This window comes from Sus scrofa, chromosome 12 (assembly GCF_054392235.1).
Source record: "Sus scrofa isolate SSC_HxYL_T2T_F1_AM1 chromosome 12, Sscrofa_HxYL_maternal_Yorkshire_Landrace_v2.0, whole genome shotgun sequence".
Lineage (NCBI taxonomy): Eukaryota > Metazoa > Chordata > Mammalia > Artiodactyla > Suidae > Sus > Sus scrofa.
Genome location: NC_139394.1, coordinates 64348068 through 64369692, shown reverse-complemented (window position 1 = coordinate 64369692; position 21625 = coordinate 64348068). Strand labels below are relative to the sequence as shown.

The window sequence follows — 21625 nt, the reverse complement described above, 5'->3', positions numbered from 1 at the left end:
TGCCTTTTCGAGGGCCGCTTCCTGCCGCATATGGAGGTTCCCAGGCTAGGGGTCGAATCAGAGCTGTAGTCACCGACCTACGCCAGAGCCACAGCAACGCGGGATCCGAGCTGCGTCTGCGACCTACACCACAGCTCACGGCAACGCCGGATCCTTAACCTGCTGAGCACCGCGAGGGACCGAGCCCGCAACGTCATGGTTCCTAGTCGGATTCATTGACCACTGCGCCACGACGGGAACTCCAATATTAGCTTTTTAAAAGGTGTGTTTTCCTTTGTCTCAGTTTCAGTTTTAATGCCAAAAGGCCATAGTCTTCATATTCAGTCAAATGATTCAATGATGAGGCTTTCTCCTCTCTCATCCACTTTTTTTTCATTTTAATGGCCGAAACTGCTGCATATGGAAGTTCCGGGGCCAGGAATTGAACCCACCTCTCTGTGACCCGAGATTTGTAGTCGGATTCCTAACCCACTTTACCACAGTGGGAACTCCTCTCACCAATTCTTTTCTTGTGTGCCTTGGATTCTCTGCTGCTGATTGTGTATGAGATGGAGATCTGCAGGGAGACATAAAGTGAAACTGAACTCAGTGCTAAACTGAGCTCTTGAGCTCTCAGAGCCAATGAATACCATCTAAAGCATGCTCTAACCCAGTGACCCTTGAACTATCACAGGAGAAATGCAAGTGGGAAATCTAACTCCTGGCAGTAACAAACATATCTGAAATGGAAAATACACTGTTTAGGATGAAGAGCAGATTAGATGCTGCAAAAGAAAAGGTTAGTGAATTTGGTGACCTAGAAACACGTGGAGAAAAAAGTGGAGAATTAATGGAACCAGTGAGCTACACAGCAAGACCACGTAGGCCGTGTGATTCGAAACTGAGGAGGGATCTGTTGTGGGGCAGTGGAAACGAATCCAACTAGTATCCACGAGGACATGTATTTGATCCCTGGCCTTGCTCAATGGGTTAAGGATCCGATGTTGCCTTGAGCTGTGGTGAAGGTCTCAGATGTGGCTCTGATCTGGCGTTGCTGTGGCTGTGGTGTAGGTCAGCAGCTATAGCTCTGATTCAACCCCCTAGCCTGGGAACTTCCATATGCCACAGGTGTGGTCCTAAAAAGAAAAATAAATAGTAATAATCCTAGAAGGAGAAGAGAGTGTGAGGATGTAGAAAAATATTTAAAGAAATAATGGCTGGATAGTTTCAAAATTTGATGAAAATTACAAACCCACAGATCCAGGAAACTCTATGAAATTCAAAGAAAAGACATGAAGAAAACCACACAAAGGCACACCATAATCAAATTTCTACAAACCAGTAATAAACAGAAACCTTAAACACAGCTAAAGAATATGATGTCACTTATATATGGGATCTGAACTATGACACAAATGAACTTATTTACAAAAGAGAAACAGACTCACGAAGAAAACAAACTTATGGTTACCAAAGGGGAAAGTAGGGGAGGGATAAATTAGGAGTTTGGGGTAAAAAGATAGAAACTACTATATAAAACAGATAAACAAGTTTCTACTGTCACAGGGAATTATATTCAGTATCCAGTAATAATCCCTAATGGAAAAGAATATGAAAAAGAGTATGTATGTATATATGTACAATTGAATCACTTGGCTGTACACCAGAATCTAATCCAAAATTGTAAATCAACTATAATTCAATTGAAAAAAAAATCTGCATGAAAAGAACAAAGATAATTACTTCTTACCAGAAAAACAAAACAAAACAAAAAAAGCAAGCCAGAGATAATAAAGAAACACCTTTAAAGTACTGGGGGAAAAAAGCCCAGGGAGTTTCCTGGCTGTCTAGTGGCCCTTTCACCACTGCAGCCCAGTTCAATCCCTGGCCTAGGAACTGAGATCCCACATCAAGCCACTAAAGACAAAGACCCCTAGAAGCAACAAGAAAGTAAGGACACCATACCTCCACAGAAAAATAATTCTAATCATGGTGGATTTCTCATCAGAAACCTCAGAGTCCAGAAGGAGGTGGGACAATAGCTTTCAAGTGCTGAAAGATAAGTTAACTGTTAACCCAGAAAGATTTTGAGCTTGATCAGTGACAATGCAGCAAATATTCTTCCCCTCCTGTTTCTGCCCTTGTGCTGCAATTTAAAGGTAAGAAAAGAAAATACATTGCAATTTAATAATATTATTAATTAATTAAATATTAATTAATAATAATTAATTATTATTAATTAAAATTATTAATTAATAATAAAAATAAAATACATTACAATTTAAAGGTAAGAAAATAAAATAAGGTCTGCTAAAATTCTTCCTAGAGATGAACCAGAAACTATTTAATGATAACACTAAATGATGTAAAGCAGAGAAACTGGAAGAGAAACTAAAAGTGAAAGAACAAGAGGAAGCATGGGTTAAAATAGATGATCTAGCAGAAAAGGTCCCCCAGTTTTGTAGTCAAGCAAGTGCCTTCTTGGGTTGATGACATATGGGTCATTTTTTGTTTGTTTTTTAGGGCTGCACCCACAGAGGGGGTTTCCAGGCTAGGGTTCTAATCAGAGCCTACACCACAGCCACAGCAATGCAGGATCCGAGCCGCATCTGTAACCTACACCACAGCTCACGGCAATGCCGGATCCTTAACCCACTGAGTGAGGCCAGGGATCGAACCCACAATCTTATGGTTCCTAGTTGGATTCGTTTCCGCTGCGCCACCACAGGAACTCTGACTAATAATGACTCATGGGTCATTATTAGACAACTGACAGATGGTAAGGCAGTGCATGAAGGGGTTCTTCAGGCAAAGAAGTGGCCAAAAAAGAAAAGAAAAATTGTTTCCGCATGATTGTTGCCAGCATTAAAAAAAAAAATCTTAAGAGGAGTTCCTGTCATGGCCCAGTGGTTAACAAACCCGACTAGTATCCATGAGGACATGGGTTTGATCCCTGGCCTCGATCAGTGGGTTAAGGATCCAGCGCTACCCTGAGCTGTGGTGTAGGCCAGCAGCTACAGCTCCAATTCGACCCCTAGCCTGGGAACTTAAATATGCCTCAGGTGTGGCCCTAAAAAGACAAAAACAAACAAACAACGAAAAAAAAAAAACCAAACTTACAGATATTATTCTTTGCTTTCATGTTCTAACATAACTCACAGAAAAAAGTGTCTCAGTAATGACCAGCCACGTTATTTCTATTTCCTGTGCTCTTTACTTTTGTTAATGACATGTATACTGTGTCCTACTTCTTTTATGTACCTCCACAGCCAGATTTCCGTCTTTTGTATAGCACCAAGATTCTTGGAGTAAGTTAGTGGGATAAATTTATTTTCAAAAGATCTTTCTCTACTTTGACTGGAATTAGAATTTGAAAACTGTATTTTTATTTGCAGAGTTAATTTATTCAGACATTATTGCCCTTTAACAAGACTCTAGCTTAATAAAAAATCTCTAAGAATTTCATATTTTGCGTAAGGTTAGAATGAGATCATCTTAAGTTGTATCAGATTTTGCCTAATGCAAACTGCAGCTGCCTTTAGCAATAATTTAATGCAAACAGCTTGTTGTGCTGCGCATGACTGTGACATTCAGCTGCTTCAGTTTAGAACTTCATATGGTTCTAAGAGTTTAGGAGAATAATGATTTTTAAAAACCCTTTTTTCATTTTTAGAAAACACATTATAAACACATAAGTGAAATACAGTATTTAAGTTTTCATCACTGTTCAAATGAGGCTTATATCTCACAATGTTGCATGTATTAAGCTTTTATTTTAGATGGAATATCAGGAAAAAAACTTTGAACTTAATGCTTCATCTATTTTCCTGAGGATGGCCGCTATTTTGACTTATTTATCATGCTTGAAAGCTATCTGAGATGTTTATTGCTATTCTAAACAAGTGGTTCTGATTTCTTTTGTTTCTGGTATAAAGGTATATAACTTAATGTTAAATGTCTTGATGCATAAAAGATAAAATGTGGCTTAAGATCTGTTTTTTAAATCTAGATCTCCCATATCCATTAAAATATTGTGAAAAGTAGAGAAAGTTCCTTATGCAGCTATTGTGTCTGCTGCCAGTTGGTTTCCTTTTAAATCCATTGCCGATGTTTATTTCCTTGTGTTTTGGAGGAAGTCATTTTAGGGGGTGGTCTTATTGTGTCACAGAGCAAGAGGAAGTACTAAATTAAAATGTTGCCGCAGCTTACAGTGGAAAAGCACACCTGTGTGAAGATTCTCACACCTGAGAATATCGACAAGTACTTATTCACTTTGCAATCACTAAATCTATAATTCTAAAGTGGTTAGACGCCTTCTTCTTTGGGAAGAAAAAGAGCGTTTTTTTATTGTTACATAAAGCAGTGTCTCATGTATATTGAAATGCCATTGTCTGAACTTCCAGCTTTAGCTGATATTTGATATCTCAAGTACCTTGATCTTGGATGTTCTGGATGCTCAAAAGATTTCTGGAAAGGACATTGTTCTCCCCTAAGGAATAGTGTTTTGCTAAATATTTATTGGAACTTTTGCTTTTGTTCCCAATCCCACTACATGGGTCTTTGGCTAGCCACATAACTTATGTCCATAGATCACTGTGGCTTCATGCCTTTTCTACTTTCTTTGGGGCTCTGGGATACAGCAAAGACCAACCAACATACAGAAGAACAACAACAAATGTGGGTCAACGTGAGGCTGAGAAATGGCAACTTCTTCCGGGGGGGGGGGGAAGCTGCTTGTCCTCTAGGAGTCACTGTCCCATGACTATTCCCGTATGCAACTCGAAGGTGTTCTTTGTGCCTCATGGCTGCTTCAGTTCTTCTTGACGGGGACCCTAAATGTAACAAAATATCAAACCCATCAGCTTTTCAGATTCACCACATCCCAGGGCTTTTTCTCAAAGTGACAAAGCATAGTTTACAGAGAGCAAAATAAGGTAAAGAAATGAAATCTCTCTCATACGGTGATTATAGAAAACCGAGATTTATTCAGTGCCAAGGATAAGAGGGACTTGATCAAAAACTATGGTTAAGGTCTTGACCCTTTCTCTGCTTCAGGATAACCTCCAAGGAAGTATAAAGATTTGCACAGCAGAGGGTTAACAACAATCTAAATCCAGGACCAGCATAATCCATGTGAATGTAACTCAGAACCTGCTTTGTATGTTCATCAAATGAAATACTAGTCTTTGAGGGTCAGGTGGGAATCCAAAGCATACTTTGATTCTCAAGCCTTAACTTTATATAGCTAATGTGAAATAAACAATACTGTCCGTATAGCTGGGTCTCCACTCTGGATTCAGAGGAACTCTGTGTTTGTGTGATGATAAGGCTATGAGCCCTCCACTTAACCTACCAGATGAGAACTTCCTTACTAAGTGAGATGCTCTAACAGGGCTCTGATGTGACAGAGGGGCAATTGGATTTCACAATGACTGTATTGCTAACCACTCCCAAGGACTTCTTCAATTTCCGTAAAAGGGTATGGGGGTGAGGGTTAGGGATCAATCTTTTGAGATTTCCATCTAGAAACATTCAGAATGATCAAATCAATGGATATAAGAAACATCCTGTTCATGGCTCAAGGCTGTGTATCATGCCACTAGAATTAGATGCCTATAGAATGGTCTCTCAAGCAGCATTTTATGGGTCTTCTGCTTAAACACTTGGGTATTTAACACAGTGATAAAACCAACTTACATTTCTTCACACTCAGTGATTTTTCAGGGCTGCTCTTCAGTGTGAATCTTTTGATGTCTGATAAGAGATGAACTGCACTTAAAGCTTTTCCCACATTCGTTACACCTATAGGGTTTCTCTCCAGTATGAGTTCTCTGGTGCTGGATAAGAGCTGATGAATGAATGAAGGCTTTCCCACATTCATTACATTTGTATGGCTTCTTTCCTATATGAATTCTTTGATGTTTAGCAAAATTTGAGCTCCGGCTGAAGGTTTTCCCACATTCATTACACTCGTAGGGTTTCTCTCCGGTGTGAATTCTCTGATGTTGAACAAGATGTGTGCTCTGACTAAAGGTTTTCCCACATTCACTACATTCATATGGTTTTTCTCCAGTATGAACTCTCTGATGTTTAGTAAGGGATGAGCAATGGCTGAAGGCTTTCCCACATTCCTGACACTTATATGGTTTCTCTCCAGTGTGAGTTCTTTGATGTTTAATGAGTGCTGACGAATGAATGAAGGCTTTATCACACTCATTACACTCATAAGGCTTTACTCCTGTATGAATCAGCTGGTGCTGCACGAGGTGTGTGCTTCGATTAAAACCTTTCCCACACTCGCTGCACTCATAGGGTCTCTCTCCAATGTGAATCCTCTGATGTATTGCAAGGGATGCACTTTCTGTGAAGGCTTTCTTGCATTCACTGCATTCAAAGAGGATTCTAGTATGAGTTCTCTGATGTTTAGTTAAATTAGCCCTGTGGCTGAAAGATTTCCCACACTCACTGCAGCTGTAGGGTTTTTCCCCAGTATGGACCCTCTGGTGTCGAATGAGCACTGAATGGTAAGTGAAAAGTTCACCACAATCATTGCATTTATGAGGTTTTTTCTCTTTATATGTCCTCTGCTTTTTCATAAAGGTTGATTTCTGTTTCAATCTTTTTTCAAGAGTATGAAAGGCATATGATCCTTTAGGACCTCTGTCTTGAGTGAGAAGGATTGATTTCTGACTCAAACTTTCCCAGTAAACACCATGCTCATGAGTCCTCTCTGCTGGAAGTGAGTTCATGTGGGTGAACATTTCTCTCAAGTGTCTCTCCTGATTTTCTTGCTGATTCTCTAACCAATTCTCACATTCAAGAGTTGTCCCCAAGTTGGAGTCATAGACAGCATGCCTTGTCAGCCGATCTTTTACTCCAACCTGGCCTGATTCTTCTTTAGAAAAGTCTTGCACTGAAGTTGAATCTTTGCTCTCCGGTCTTGTCTCCAAGTCTGAAAGAAATTGGAAATGCAAATTTCCTTCGTTTTCTGAGTTCAACCAAAGGCAGTTCTGTAATGAGTAAGAGTTAATGAAGGTGAGAAGCATGGCTTCAACAAGTAAGTGCATTTGACTCTTATAAGATGATTTGCAAAGAGAAGAAAGTGGAGGGAAACAAATGCACACAATATATGCACAGGAAATCAGCAGACCTGCTCCAGGAGTCAGAATGGGGTAAAGATGACCAGAAAGACAGGAGAAGGAGGAACCATAGATGAAGCACCATATCACCAGATGAGCAGGAAATGAGTATCCTACATTAGGATGGGGGGAACAACTTCTGTTAGAATATCAAATGCTGTCATAAATATCCAGGTAGTTACCATCTCAGTGTAGAGTAGTTACAACTTATTTTCCAGTCACCCAACCCTACTCAAATCCTAATAGGCATTCCATTTCCAGTTTGAAATCTTAAGAATCTTTTATAATATATCCTTGTTCAAAAATCTATGATCTCCCAAAGATAGAAATGGGATATCATAGACTTTTACATTTTATTTAAATATATTAGATTATATGTGCACAACGTTAATCATTACAACACTAAGGTAATGAAGGACCGGTAACATCTCAAATATCTTACTACAGAGAACTGATTAAACTATGGTGCATACATATAATGGAGCATGTGCAACTTAAAAAAATATGAGAATGACCTCTACATATTGCTAGAAAGTGGTCTTCAAGATATAGTAAATAAACTTAACAAACCCAGCCCCAACAAGCTATAAATGAGTGTATAGTTTGCTACTTTTCATGTAGGGAAAAGGGAAGACACAAATATATAGGTGTGTTTGGTTATATTTTCCAAGACCAAGGATGGATAAATGAAATATTAATACAAAAGACAAGGCAGGGCTGTAAACCAACCTCTCTGAACATATCTAATACAAAACTATTAGAATTATAAAGAGATAAATGGAACACAGGAGCAATTTAAGAAATAAGGTCAAGTATACATAGGAATTAAAAATAATAATACAAAGGTGGTGTTTCAGTCAGTTAACTAATTTGTTTTTCCAACAAATGGTGCTATGACTGATTAAACATTTAGAAGAAAATTAAGTTAGATCTGCCCCTCAATCCAAACAGCCTAATTAATTCTGTTCATACAGCTATTTGCTCTTCTACCCATTTATCCAATGGATGTCTATCATTTGCTAGGCTCTGGGGAAAAACACAGTCCCCATATGTACAATGAGAGAGAATTTAGTCTAACATTCACAAATATACATAAAAATGCACTGCAGTAAGTACTGAGAAATAAAAGGTGAAATCTGACTAACACTTCTGAAGAACCCTGCTCTGACAGACTGAAAGAAGGTGACTCCAGGGAGAAGTGGGAAGGCTTCCCTGAGAAGGTAAACGACTGAGCAGAAATCAAAGTGGGGCTGGAGTTCAGGTGAGTATTCTGGGTCACAGGTACAGAAGCAGGTGAGTGTTCCAGGTAGAGGGAATTATATGTACAAAAACCCCAGGGTAAGAAGGGACATTTAAGAGCACAGTAGCTGTGAGCATGGACTCTGAAATCAGAATGCAAAGATTTAAACCCAGCTGTGCTGCTTACTCACCGTGTGACCCAGGGCAAGATTATTTTACCCATCTACTTCTAATTCAGCTTCCTTATCTGTAAGATGGGGCAATAATAAATAGTACCTATTTCATGAGGAATAAAAACACCTACCTTAATGACTATTAAATAAAAAATATTTATAAAACACCTAAACTCTGACACAGCACAGCTGCTACATAAGTGTTAAATAAGTCAGACATAAATTGATAAAAGGTTAGCAAGGTAGGTAGAGGCAGTGATCTCTAAGTGTGGTCTGCAGATGCCCGGGAGTCTGTAGGTTCAAAACTACTTTCAAAATGATGCTTATATATTATTTGCCTTTATCACTGTTCTGACATTTGTGCTGATGTTGCAAAAGTAATGGTGGTAAAACTACCCACAACTTCCACACAGGAAGTTCAGGACAAGACTAGTAGTTATTGTATTTTTCCATACTGTGTACTCTCAGTTAAAAAAAGAAAGCCAGGTTTCACTTAAAAATGTCTGAGGAAACAACAAGAAATATTATGAATTTAGTAAAATTACTTTATTAAATTTTACACCTGGACTACATGCTTTTTTAATGTTCTAGATGATGAAATCATAAGTAATCATAAAGCAAGTGTGTTCACATTGAAGTGTGATGGTTCTCTTGGAGGAAAACCACTCATGAGATTGCCTGACAGCTGAACTAGCCACTTTTTCAAGGACCACCAGTTTTACTTGGAATGACTGACAAACATTATCTATGTTGGGTACCTGGTAGATATTTTCTTAAAAACTGAAAAAAAAAAAAAAAAGTCTGTAACTTCAAGAAAAACAACTGACAGTATGTAATGGGTTCATAATTGCTATTTTAAAATTAATGATCTATGGAGTTCCCATCGTGGCGCAGTGGTTAACGAATCTGACTAGGAACCATGAGGTTGCGGGTTCGATCCCTGGCCTTGCTCAGCGGGTTAACGATCCGGTGTTGCCATGAGCTGTGGTGTAGGTTGCAGATGCGGCTTAGATCCCGCATTGCTGTGGCTCTGGCGTAGGCCGGTGGCTATGGCTCCGATTAGACCCCTAGCCTGGGAATCTCCATATGCCGCGGAAGCGGCCCTAGAAAGGGCAAAAAGAAAAAAAAAAAAAAAAAAGAAAAAAAAAGAAGAAGAAGAAAAGAAAAGAAATTAATGATCTAATAGTTAAAAATCTTTCTCACTTTTCATTTCTATTATAGCAGCTATTGGTAGATAGAGCCCACATGAACAAAGCTTGTTAGGGTCCTCAATAATTTTGGGAGTTAAATTAGGTCCTATGATGCTAAAACCATTAAGGGTTGCTAAGATAGGGTACAGAAATGGAGGCAGAAGAGGTATAAGGCTGGAATAATGGGTAAGGGGAAGATGTTACAAAGGTCTGTTAGGACTCAAGGATTTTGACTGTTATCCTGAGAGTAATTCAAAGCCATGGACATACTGTAAGCACAAGGGTGACACCATCGGACTCGCACTTTGAAAATGTCACTTTCACTGTGATGTAAAGGATGGAGGTGACGGGAGGAAAGGCAGGGAGATTATCAGAGAAGCCCAGGCAAATGAAAAGGAGATGGAGGGATGTTAACAGTGAAGAAAGACTTAGAATGTAATTAGCTTAACACGAGAATGAACTGGGTACAGGGGGGTGGGGACTGTAAAGATCTCTCACAGACTGCTGGCATGTACAAAGTGATAAGGCAGCTAGTGTCATTAAGATACTTACTGGGAAGGGATCTTGTTGGTGAGGGTGCAGAATTGGGGCATATAACAGGTGTTCAGTTTTAATCATGCTGTTTTGAGGCATCTTTGACACAAGCAAATGGAGAGAGCAAACAGTTACACAAACATTCAAAGAGGAGGCCTGAGGAAAGGTCTGTGGTGGAAACACAAATCTGGGATCCATCCAAAGAGAGAAGGTAATTCAGTTGTGGGAATGGATGAGACTCACCAAGGAGAACGCAGAGGCTGTAAACAAGTGACCAGTTGGACAAATCTGACCCTCAGGTGTGTTTTTTTGGGCCCACACTATTCATACAAGTTTTTGAGATCAGCTGCCAACACTTAAAAAGAGGAAGACTTGATGCAGAAATTCAAATTTTAGGTTTCTCTTAAAAAACAAAACTATAAGCATACTAAGTGACAACCAATTAGAGCAGTTTGGCAACTTCAGCCCAATGCCTATTTTCTAAATAAAGTTTTATTGGAACACAGCCATGCCCACTCATTTCCAACATCTGTGGCTGCTTTCATGCCACCATGGTACGCTGAGCAGTTGCAGCAGAGGCCAAGTGCCCCACAAGGCCTAAGTGGCCGACTATCTCCCTGCCACATGAACAGTCTGCCAGCCCTGCAGTGGGAATGGATGGAGCAGCAGCCCCTTTCTGCTGAGGCTCGTGCCCCAGCCTCCCAGTCCCCATCCTGTCCACCTCACTCATCAAGGTTACGACCTGGACCACATAGCCAATTATGATTCCAGCTGTGGAGGTGGGGAAAGTCAAATCAAACCTTGAGTAGTTCAAACATTTAAGTGTTCAGAAAAGAAAGCCAAGAAGATACAACCAAAGAAGTAAGAGGCAATTCCAAATGGATTAAGGATTGAAAGGGAAAAAAAATCAAAGGACAAAGATTCTACAAGAGGACAGAAGCAAATATTTCCATAATCTTGGAATGAGAAAGGCCTAAGTACTAATCAAAAGAAAAAATACAAGACTTTAATACATTATTTATTTATTTATTTTTTGTCTTTTTGCTATTTCTTGGGCCTCTCCCGCGGCATGTGGAGGTTCGCAGGCTAGGGGTCGAATCGGAGCCGTAGCCACAGGCCTATGCCAGAGTCACAGCAACACGGGATCCGAGCCGTGTCTGCAACCTACACCACAGCTCATGGCAACGCCGTATCGTTAACCCACTGAGCAAGGGCAGGGACTGAACTCGCAACCTCATGGTTCCTAGTCGGATTTGTTAACCACTGCGCCACAATGGGAACTCCAAGACATTAATACATTAAATTTGTACATTAAAAAGTATAGCAAGAGAGTTCTGTTGTGGCTCAGCAGTCACAAACCTGACTAGTATCCATGAGGACTCAGGTTTGACTCTTGGCCTTGCTCAGTGGGTTAAGGATCCAGAGTTGCCATGAGCTGTGGTATAGGTCGAAGATGCGGCTCGGATCCCATGTTGTTGTGGCTGTGGTGTAGGCCAGCAGCTACAGCTCCAATTCGACCCTTAGCCTGGGAATCTCCATATGCCGTGGGTGCGGCTCTAAGAAGACAAACAAATAAATAAGTAAATAAATAAATAAAATATATAAAGAACTCTAAGAAATCAAGAAAAATACGTGAGGAGTTTCCACTGTGGTGCAACGGGTTAAGAATTAGTCTGCTCGAGTCCCTGCAGAGGTGTAGGTTCAATGCCTGGCCAGTGGGTTAAAGGATCCAGTGTTGCTGCAGCTTTGGTGCAGGTTGCAGCTGCTGCTCAGATTCAATACCGGGCATGGAGAACTTCCATATGCCACAGATGTAGCCATAAAATTTGGAAGAAAAATAAAAAAAAAGGAAAAGAAAAAGATGTGAATGGCCCAATTTCTAAAAACAGGCTAAGGATATTAGCAGGGAATTTACGAAAGAGGAAACCTAGATGGCTAATAAACACAGGAAATAAACTCATTCACAACTAGAGAAATATAAATTTAAAAATTTGTGCAGGAGTTCCCGTCGTGGCGCAGTGGTTAACGAATCCGACTAGGAACCATGAGGTTGCGGGTTCGGTCCCTGGCCTTGCTCAGTGGGTTAAGGATCTGGCATTGCCGTGAGCTGTGGTGCAAGTTGCAGACACAGCTCGGATCCCGCGTTGCTGTGGCTGCAGTGTAGGCCGGTGGCTACAGCTCCGATTTGATCCCTAGCCTGGGAACCTCCACATGCCGCGAGAGCAGCCCAAGAAATGCCAAAAAAAAAAAAAAAAAAAATTGTGCATTGTACATTGTGTGTGTGTATACTAGATTCATACCAACTGTACCAACTAGTTACTTCCAGGCATAAAGAGAATGTAAAAACTTTCACAAAATCTGTAATGTTTCTTATTTCTTAAAAAGAGAAAATACCACACACTTGTAAGAGTAGCTAAAAGGAGGAAGAGAGACAACCTTAAGTGTCGAAGCTAATGAGAATCACCTACTGTTCTCATTTGTGAGTGGGAATGTAGTTGGTACAAGGCCTCTAGAAATCTGTTTGCTAAGATGCACCAAAAGTAGACAGCACCAGCCCTGATGCAACGATCCTGCTTGGACGCGTACGTCCTAAAGAAACGCACGCCTGTGTTTGTTACAGGACATAGGGAGCAAAGCACACAGCCGAAATCTGGAAACACCCATGTGCTACCTCAGGAGAATGGATAAATGAGCCAACACAGTGACAGAACGAGACAACAATGAGGGTGAACAGACCACACACCATGCAGCTACACAGACGGATCTCATGGCAGTGTTCTGGGAGGGGGCCAGACGCAAGAGCACACTCGGGATGACTCCTTAAATCAAGTCCAAGAACAGTCACGACTACTCTGGTGGGAGAAATTAGGTAAGGTTACCCTGGAAGGAGGGAGGTGACTTAATGCTGGCACGGGGTGCTTCTGGGGTGCTTGCTCTGGGTGCTAGCTACATCAATGTTTCAATCTGTGAAAATTCATAGAACTATACAGTTATGATATTTTAATCTATCTTATATTACCAAAAAGGAAGAAAAAAGGCAAAGAAGCAAATATGAGCATGTTTGACCTTGGTATCATTTTATTTCCTTGATTTTTTAATGTGTTTAAAATGCTATATACTTATTAAAAAAAATTTTTTTTTTTTAAATTTTATGGCTGCAGCTGAGGCATACTGAAGATCTTGGGCCAGGGACTGAATCTGAGCTGCAGCTGCGACCCATGCCACAGGTGCGGCAATACTGCACCCTTTGTTCCACTGTACTGGGCCGGGGATCAAACCCGTACCTCTGCAGCAACCTGAGCTGCTAGTCAGATTCTTAATGCACTACGTCACGACAGGAACTCCTAAAATACCATACAATTAAAAATAAGGTATTTACAAAATAAAAGCATTGCTGGCACTTCTAATAGTCTTTCTCAGGCACTGAAAAGTGCCCCTTCTTTAGTGTCCTGTGGGGCTTTGCTTTCTGAACACTCCCTTCTTTCTGACTCACCTGAGCAGCTGCTTTTGGGGACTTTTCTCTCAAGCATCGAAGGTTCTTTTCCATTCTTCAAACTGTAGTTGTCAGGTTTGGAAACTGGAAGCCCTGCTCATAATAAAAAAAGAAAAGGGACTCAGCTCTTTGCAACGGGCACAAAGCTCTATCCTAGAGCCTGGTCCAAACCCCTAGATCCACAAAGAACATGGGACATTATAGAGGGGGCGGGGACTGCTAAGTGAAGCTTAAAATATGCGCAGCAAGAGTCTGGGCCTGGTAAAAAGTTTATATGCATCTGAAGTGACAAATATTTCTGCCTGTTTAAAAAAGAAAAAAAAAAAAAAAAAGAGAATTTCTCTTCACTCCTTTATTGCAGGAGTTCTGGGGAGACACTGCAGGCTAGTCCTCAGCGGGAGGCAGTTGGGCAAAGTGAGGCCCAAGTGGCAGCAACACAAGGCTGTGGCTGTTGTGACTAGTTGTTTTCTGATGTTTTCCCTTTCTTCTGTCTTCAGTTATAGGAACCTGCTTTCTTGGGCGTTTTATTACCTGTGGTTTGGGAGGAGCTAACCTAGTTCCTTCCACCCCTCATATGAACACATGTGTACACCGCCCCCAGAGGTGGGCATGGATCCACGCTGGCCAGAGCGTACTCTCTCCCTGGCTTCAGTAATCGTCTCACTGATCGACAAGTGACCCTATTTGCTGAAACTCCCAGGCAGAAGCTCTCTTTTCCCCTTAGCTCTACATGGAAGGATAAAGTAGCCTTAGAGCTGCCAATGACCTGAGATCAGGCAAAGCTATTACAATTACAACGTAACTAAATAAAAGAAACTCCTGACACTATAGCTGATTTCCTTTTTATTTATTTATTTATTTTTTGGTCTTTTTAGGGCCGAACCCACGGCCTATGGAGGTTCCCAGGCTAGGGGTCGAATCAGAGCTGTAGCCGCTGGCCTGCACCACAGCCACAGCAACACAGGATCCAAACCACATGTGTGACCTACACCACAGCTCATGGCAATGCCGGATCCTTAACCCATTGGTTGAGGCCAGGGATCGAACCCACGTCCTCATGGATGCTGGTCGGGTTAACCGCTGAGTCACAACAGGAACTCCAGCTGATTCCTTTTCAAGCAAGTGTGAGTTAGGTTTCTGTCACTTGACTCTGAAGACGCCTGATACAGAACGAGCCTAGACATTTCCCTGGGAACCTCGAGCAGAAAGAGACTCTCTCTGGGCTAGAGGGATGGACACTGGACGATTGCTGAACACAAAAGTGGAGGCTTCGTTAAGCTGTTTCCCTCTCAGTAAAGCAGTAATAGCAATAATGCCCCATCGGCAGGCTCCAGACCCACAGAGAGCACCCATCCTTACAGAGCGAGGCCAGGTTCCTGTAGTTGTCCAGCATCACGGCCCTCTGCGCAGGGTCCAGCTCCCCCCACTCCTCTGGCGTAAAGTCCATGGCCACGTCCTTGAATGTCATCGATGCCTGTGACACAAAACATACCACCATCTTTTGCTCGGTAGTCTCCCTTTCTCCCCCAGCTTCTGTGGGCCCTGGAGTAGATGCAGAGATATGTTCAACAGGCGGACGGACTATGATAAAGGACAAGCATTTGCATGTGTTCAGATGCTGAACACTCCGCATAAAGTCACTGGTCATGACTGGAGCACCAGCATGCTGCCCAAGAGTCAATATGAGACCCAAAGAAGTAAGCTTTCTCCACAGAGAGACCAGCATTGTTTTCCAGGTAATACAGTTAAAAATGAACCAACCAGTCAACAACCTACTTTAGTAAACAAAACACAGGCAGAGAAAAAAAGGCATGTTTGTATAATTCTCCTTGTGAGTCCTCAATAAAAACTTGAAAAGTCAATCGATACAGAACTTGGGACAGGACAAGTCATGGAATGAACAGACTGGTGCCAAATCCAGTGAAGCATGGAAACGATTCAAGGCAAGAAACGTTAAATTGGAAAATGACAGCAACAAATTAATTAAGGGTACAGAGACAACATATAAATGTTTATGTGTAAGTACCCTAGGGTTAAGATATATAACACCAAAAAACCCGAAAACTATATGGAAAAAAGAATGAAATAATGTCATTCACAGTGACATGAATGCAACTAGAGGTTATTATATTAAGTGAAGTTAAGTCATACAAAGACAAATACCATATGATGTCACTTATATATGGAATCTAAAATATGGCACAGATGAACCTATCTACAAAATAGAAACAGGCTCAGACATAGAGAACAGACTTGTGGTTGCCAAGGCGGAGGAGTTTGGGGGACGGATGGCCTGGGAGGCTGGGGTCAGCAGATGTAAACTATCACATGCAGAGCGGCTAAACAACGAGGCCCTGCTGTAGAGCATAGAGAACTATATTCAATGTCCTATGATAAACCATAATGGAAAAGACTATTATAAAAGAATATAAAAAAGAGTGTGTATATATGTGTTTGTGTATGTATAAATGAATCACTTTGCTGTACAGCAGAAGTTAACACAGCATTGTAAATCAACAATACTTCAATAAAAATTAAAAACAAAAAAAATATGGAGATAGACACATACTGGTACTGAACATTGCTATTTAAATAAAGCCATAAGAATGGGAATAATATTCCAGACTGTTGAAATAAATATATGCCAAATGCTATAAGTGGATAGAAAACGCCTTCTATTTAAATATTCATGAGGCATTTGTAAAAATAACAAAGAAAATGTTAATAAATTCCAAAACAGAAATGAAACAAAGCAAAAACTGATAATTGAAAAAAATCATTCAAAATAGTGGAATAAAATGCAAAAATCAATGCCAAATGGCTAAAATTGTATTCAGAGGAAATGTTTTCATGTCGTTAAAAAAAAGTAATTAAATGAACAGCTACAAATCAAACTAAAGAAAAAAACCCAACAACAAACTAAGGAAAACAGAAAGAATTACAGGATAAAAGCAGAAATTAAGGGGGAGAAAAATAAGAAGGATAAGACAGCTGGGAAATCTAAATAAGATCAGCATTACAGTAGTATACCAATGCTAAGTTCCAGGTCTTGGAAAAAGAGAATAATAAAGTGAGGTAAAATGTTAAATTTTGGAGAATTTGAATGGAGAGCCTGTGAGAGCCTTTTCTACCATTTGCTATATTTCTATTAGTCTAAAATTATTTCAAAAAAGTTTCAAAAAATAGAAATAACCGAGACTTAAAAAAATATAAGAATCATCCTTGGAAAATAAAATGTAAAAATTATTAAGTAGCCACTGAGGAGACAAGCTATTACAAGAAAAAAAATGACTGAGCCTACAATCTGCATATTTATAGCAAAACTGACATTTAGTAGGCATTAATTTCCAAACCATATATGAAAAAAATCAGAATAGCCAAAATGCAAACTACTGCACAAAAGGCAGAAAAGAAATTCAAAGAAGGAAAGCACAGTAAACAGGATTATAAAAATCACAAGGCAAGAAAAATGTGAAACATACGAGTAATCATATTCATACGAATAAATTAATTTGTTATAGCCACAACCTCTTTACAGAAAGGAGACCTAAACAAAACCCCAAAGGTGGGAGATGGGAGGTAGGGAATGGGAGGAAATATGCCATATGTCTGAATACAGTAGTGCAAGCTCAACAAAAACATATGGGAAAAATATACACCAAACTATTAGCCTCAGTAGGGAGAGGTGTGGGACTGAACTCGGGAAGGGAAGTACAGGTAATTTACATTTATATGTGTCTGTGCCGTTTACCTGGTTACTATGAGCAAGAATTAAAACTTTAATATATAAAAAATCTAGTAAGTAAAAGAAAAATACCCCAGGTAAATTCCAGTGAGACAGCTGTGATACTAGCATCAAACAAAATCTAACGTGATGCAAAAAGGATAGTTTTAAAATTGTCCATAGAAGGTGTAATCCATCCTAAAGCTGTAACTAGCCTTAAATCTAATACCAACATGCTGAAATATATAAAACATTCACCCTTCTGGCATGCGTGCCCTGACTTTCCTCTGGCTGCTACGCCTGGCCACTCTTAGTCCAGGCAGTTCAGGCAGTACTAGTTCCATCTCTGACCCATGGGTGGGATGTGCCTTTGTGTGTGTGTGTGCAGGTATATTTTCTAGTCTGATTGTTACACTCAGATTTGGCAAAAATTGGTCCAAGAATGAGCCTAAGACCGTTAAAGAGTTGGCCTCAGTACTTTTCCTGGAATGACCAGAAGGGAAGATATAAACCCAAATTAGTTAGAGGCCAGCCTGCACTAGAAGAAAAGTATGCTTGAGAGCAAAACCCACGAGACAAAAGAAAAGGTCAGTGATTTGGAATGGATAAGCCATGAGATCCTGCTCTATAGCACTGGGAACTATATCTAGCCGCTTGTGATGGAGCATGATGGAGGATAATGTGAGAGAAAGAATGTATATATGTATGTGTAACTGGGTCACTCTGCTGTACAGTAGAAAATGGACAGAACACGGTAAACCAACTATAAAAGAAAAAAATCATTATTAAAAAAAGAAAAGATCAGTGAAACACAGAGAATAGGGTGTGTGTGTGTATGTGTGTGTGTGTTTTAGGGCTACACCTGTGGCCTATTGAAGTTCCCATGCTAGGGGTCAAATCGGACCTGCAGCTGCCAGCCTAAACCACAGCCACAGCAACTCAGGATCCAAGCCATGTCTTCGACCCACACCACAGCTCATGGCAATGCAGGATCCTTAACCACTAAGCAAGGCCAGGGATCGAACCCACATCCTCATGGATACTAGTCAGATTTGCTGTGCCACAAAGGGAACTCCAAGAATAGTTGTTTTTTTTGTTTTTGTTTTTTGTTTTTTTTGGTCTTTTGTCTTTTCTAGGGCAGCACTCGCAGCATATGGAGGTTCCCAGACTAGGGGTCTAACCGGAACTATAGCCGCCAACCTACACCATAGCCACAGCAAATCAGGATCTGAGCTGCATCTGCGACCTACAACCACAGCTCACAGCAATGCCGGATCTTTAGCCCACTGAGCAAGGCCAGGGATCGAACCCGTAACCTCATGGTTCCTAGCTGGATTCGTTAACCACTGAGCCATGACGGGAACTCCCCAAGAATATGTCTTAATGTCACTGCTTGAACACAATCTTAGCCAGACCCGGATTTTTCATTAGTCAGTAAATATGGCTTTTTGCTTTCAGTTTGAATCCTGTTTTCATCAGCTGCAACTTAATGCTTCTTGACTAAGAAAGTCTCCAATATTAATAATGTAAGGCATTCGAAAAACCAATGGAGGCAAGCAAGTATATAAGGATCTTGAGAAATTGTTTTTACATACCATAGCAATGTGCAATGCCCACTTTTTACACTTTGGAGTCACATAGCAAATTGAGGAATCCCTGGGTTGTAGTATATGACACATCATGGGTGGTTTTCCTCCTACCCAACTGCATTTAATAAAAATTTTCAGATACACAAAAAGTTGAAAGACTAACACACTATTCACTGATATACTACAACTACCACTTAAATTTGACAATTCTTAATATTTGCCCTTGGAGAAGAGGGAAATTGGAAAGTAAGCTGCAGACTTGATAACAGTTCATTTCTAATATAGATGAGCATTCATCATCTATTTTTGTATGTTCATAACTCATTCCAGGACTTAAGGTGCTTTTTTTTTTTCTTTTTCTTTTTCTTTTTAGGCCAGCAGTATATGGAAGTTCTTGGGCTAGGGGTCTAATAAGAGCTGCAGCTGCCGGCCTATACCACAGGCACAGCAATGCCAGATCCAAACCCCATCTGCAAGGTCTATGCTGCAGTTCAGTAGCAACGCCGGATCCTTAATCCACTGAGCAGGATGAGGGATCAAACCCCATCCTCATGAATACCAGTTGGGTTCTTAACAACAGGAACTCCAAGGTGCTTTCTTAAATTTCCACTTAACAGTCATGTGTCACATAGTGGAACATACAGTTTAAGAGGTATGTGCCCTGCTGTCTTTTAAAACAGTTTCCCAAATTACTAAGCACAGAAATTAGCTAGTAGGTGATGCTCCTTCCAGGCTTGCGGAGTGACAATAAATATTGGATGGAGAGGATACCACGAGGAAGTACAAAACACTTTCCACGGAGTCTATTAGCCACTCAAGTCATCTCTTAGAATTAGAACTCTGTTCTCTAGATGGGCTCTAGCAGACACAGAAATGCCACATCAGAAAGTGGGGAGTGCGTCTGTACTCTGAGAAATACAGTGCCATTTCAATACTAGCTCACCTGGGATCTGGCAGTAAGGCGAAGGGCTGCCACTTCTCCCTCTTCTGTGCTCTTCTCTTGGGAAAATGGAGAATCCTGGGAAGACAGAGCTAAGGGCAAGAAAGCAGAAAGGAGGCGGCCTAGATCTATCTTGTGATTCAGATTTACAAGTTTAAACTTCCCGCCACCCTACTAATGATGCTCTCTACAAACGCTTCTGCTGAAGGGAGCCAGAAACAACCCAGCATGTTGCTACCTGAGGCTTCAATTCACTCAGTGGCAGCACTGTGACACATCCAGGAAGATGGCATTCTCTGGTCTGGAAATTAAAATAAGTTTTTTTTTTTTTTTCCCGAGCTTAATCTAGATTAAATTAATATGGGAAAAAGAGGCTCCATGCTTTTGAAAAATTAACCTAAAAATTTTTGGTTAAAACCTTCAGGCTTATGTTAAAGGTAAATCGCTGGATCTCACCCCCAAATAATTATCACTGTTGAGACTGGGGTACGATTTACAAACTGAACAAGTATGGGAGGGGGCGGGGTGTGGATTCTGATACAGGAGGTCGCAGACCAAACTTCAAGAAACACTGGCTAGAAGAACTGGAAGTCAGTCATTGACTCCGATGCCTATTTTCTCTGAGATAAGACAAAAATTTCTGCTCTACTGAAACCAAAGGGTTTTTGTGCAAAGTGGAACGACAAGTGTGTTAAATACTTCTGCCAACCCATAAAGCTAAACTTTCAGACCCACTGATGAGACCAGGATACGTATAATCATCACGGAGGAAGAAGGTGTGAGAGGAGGTGTGAGGCTACGCTCAAGCCTCAGAAGCTAACATTTCGCTCACATTTGGGGGGAGGCTTTGGAGGGCCACTGTGCACCAGCTGGAGTGGAAGAGGGGTGAGCCCACACCAAGCCGTCCACTCTCACTCACCCGTCCATCCCCAGACAAAGGAGCCGGACAGCTCTGACTCCCGCGCCCGAGGAAGGCTGTGGCCCTGCCCCCAGCGCAAGTTCAACACCAGCCCCCTCACCTCTCTTCCCGGGCATTTCGGTCTCCATGGTTACCACCTCCTCCTGGCCGCGAAGGTTCTGCTCTCCCGCCAGGGCCGACCTCTCAGGGAAGAAGCGTGGAAGCCCCGAGGCCCCGCGTTCCTTCTTCCCGCCTCCCCTCTGGGGGCTCCTCCAAAAGGCTTCGTTCCGTCCCGAACCGGTTCGGCCCTGCGAGCCTGGCACCTGGAATCCCAGGACAGCATCCCTGAGGCCAGGAGCCTCTGCTCGCAGCTGCCCGGGGACCGCGCGGCCGGAGAGGGCAGCGCTCGAGCCGCCGCCGAAGGGCGGGCGCGCAGACCAAGCCCCCAGCCCGCCGAGCCCGCCGCCCCGCGCTCGCACCCGCGCCCGGGGGCCTCGTGCCTGCCCTCGACGCTCCTTGCTCCGGCGCGCACTCTACCAGGCGGGACGCAGACTGACGCCCCGGGGGCCACCGCCGGGGCCGGGCGAAAAGAGTGGCACCTGAGCGACAACTCACCTCCTACCACGGGCCTGACAAAGGCTACGAACTTCTCGGGCCACCGGAGTCACGCATGCGCGAGATCGGGGGCAAGGCTGGCGAACCTCCACCGGCCCGGGAACTACGATTC

The 21625-nt window shown here is 41.7% G+C and overlaps 1 protein-coding gene across 10 annotated transcripts; it reads right to left on the bottom strand.

The window, feature by feature from the left end:
* Positions 1 to 273: 273 nt before the first annotated feature.
* Positions 274 to 21548, bottom strand: LOC106504195 (zinc finger protein 286A). Of its 10 annotated transcripts, none has more exons than XM_084986261.1 (7): positions 21514 to 21548; positions 21020 to 21221; positions 20004 to 20092; positions 15107 to 15221; positions 13748 to 13840; positions 5677 to 6989; positions 274 to 556 (listed from the first exon to the last, which is right to left on the bottom strand). In XM_084986261.1, exons 2-6 carry the CDS (start codon positions 21045 to 21047, stop codon positions 6877 to 6879), a joined length of 438 nt encoding a protein of 145 aa, XP_084842387.1. In that variant the 5' UTR covers positions 21048 to 21221; positions 21514 to 21548; the 3' UTR covers positions 274 to 556; positions 5677 to 6876. The 10 variants fall into 10 exon arrangements, with proteins under 10 accessions (XP_084842387.1, XP_084842391.1, XP_084842388.1 ...); XM_084986262.1 differs by lacking the exon at positions 274 to 556 and adding an exon at positions 3733 to 4811 and having other exon boundaries at positions 21399 to 21548; XM_084986260.1 differs by lacking the exon at positions 274 to 556 and adding an exon at positions 3733 to 4811.
* Between the last annotated feature and the right edge of the window lie 77 nt (positions 21549 to 21625).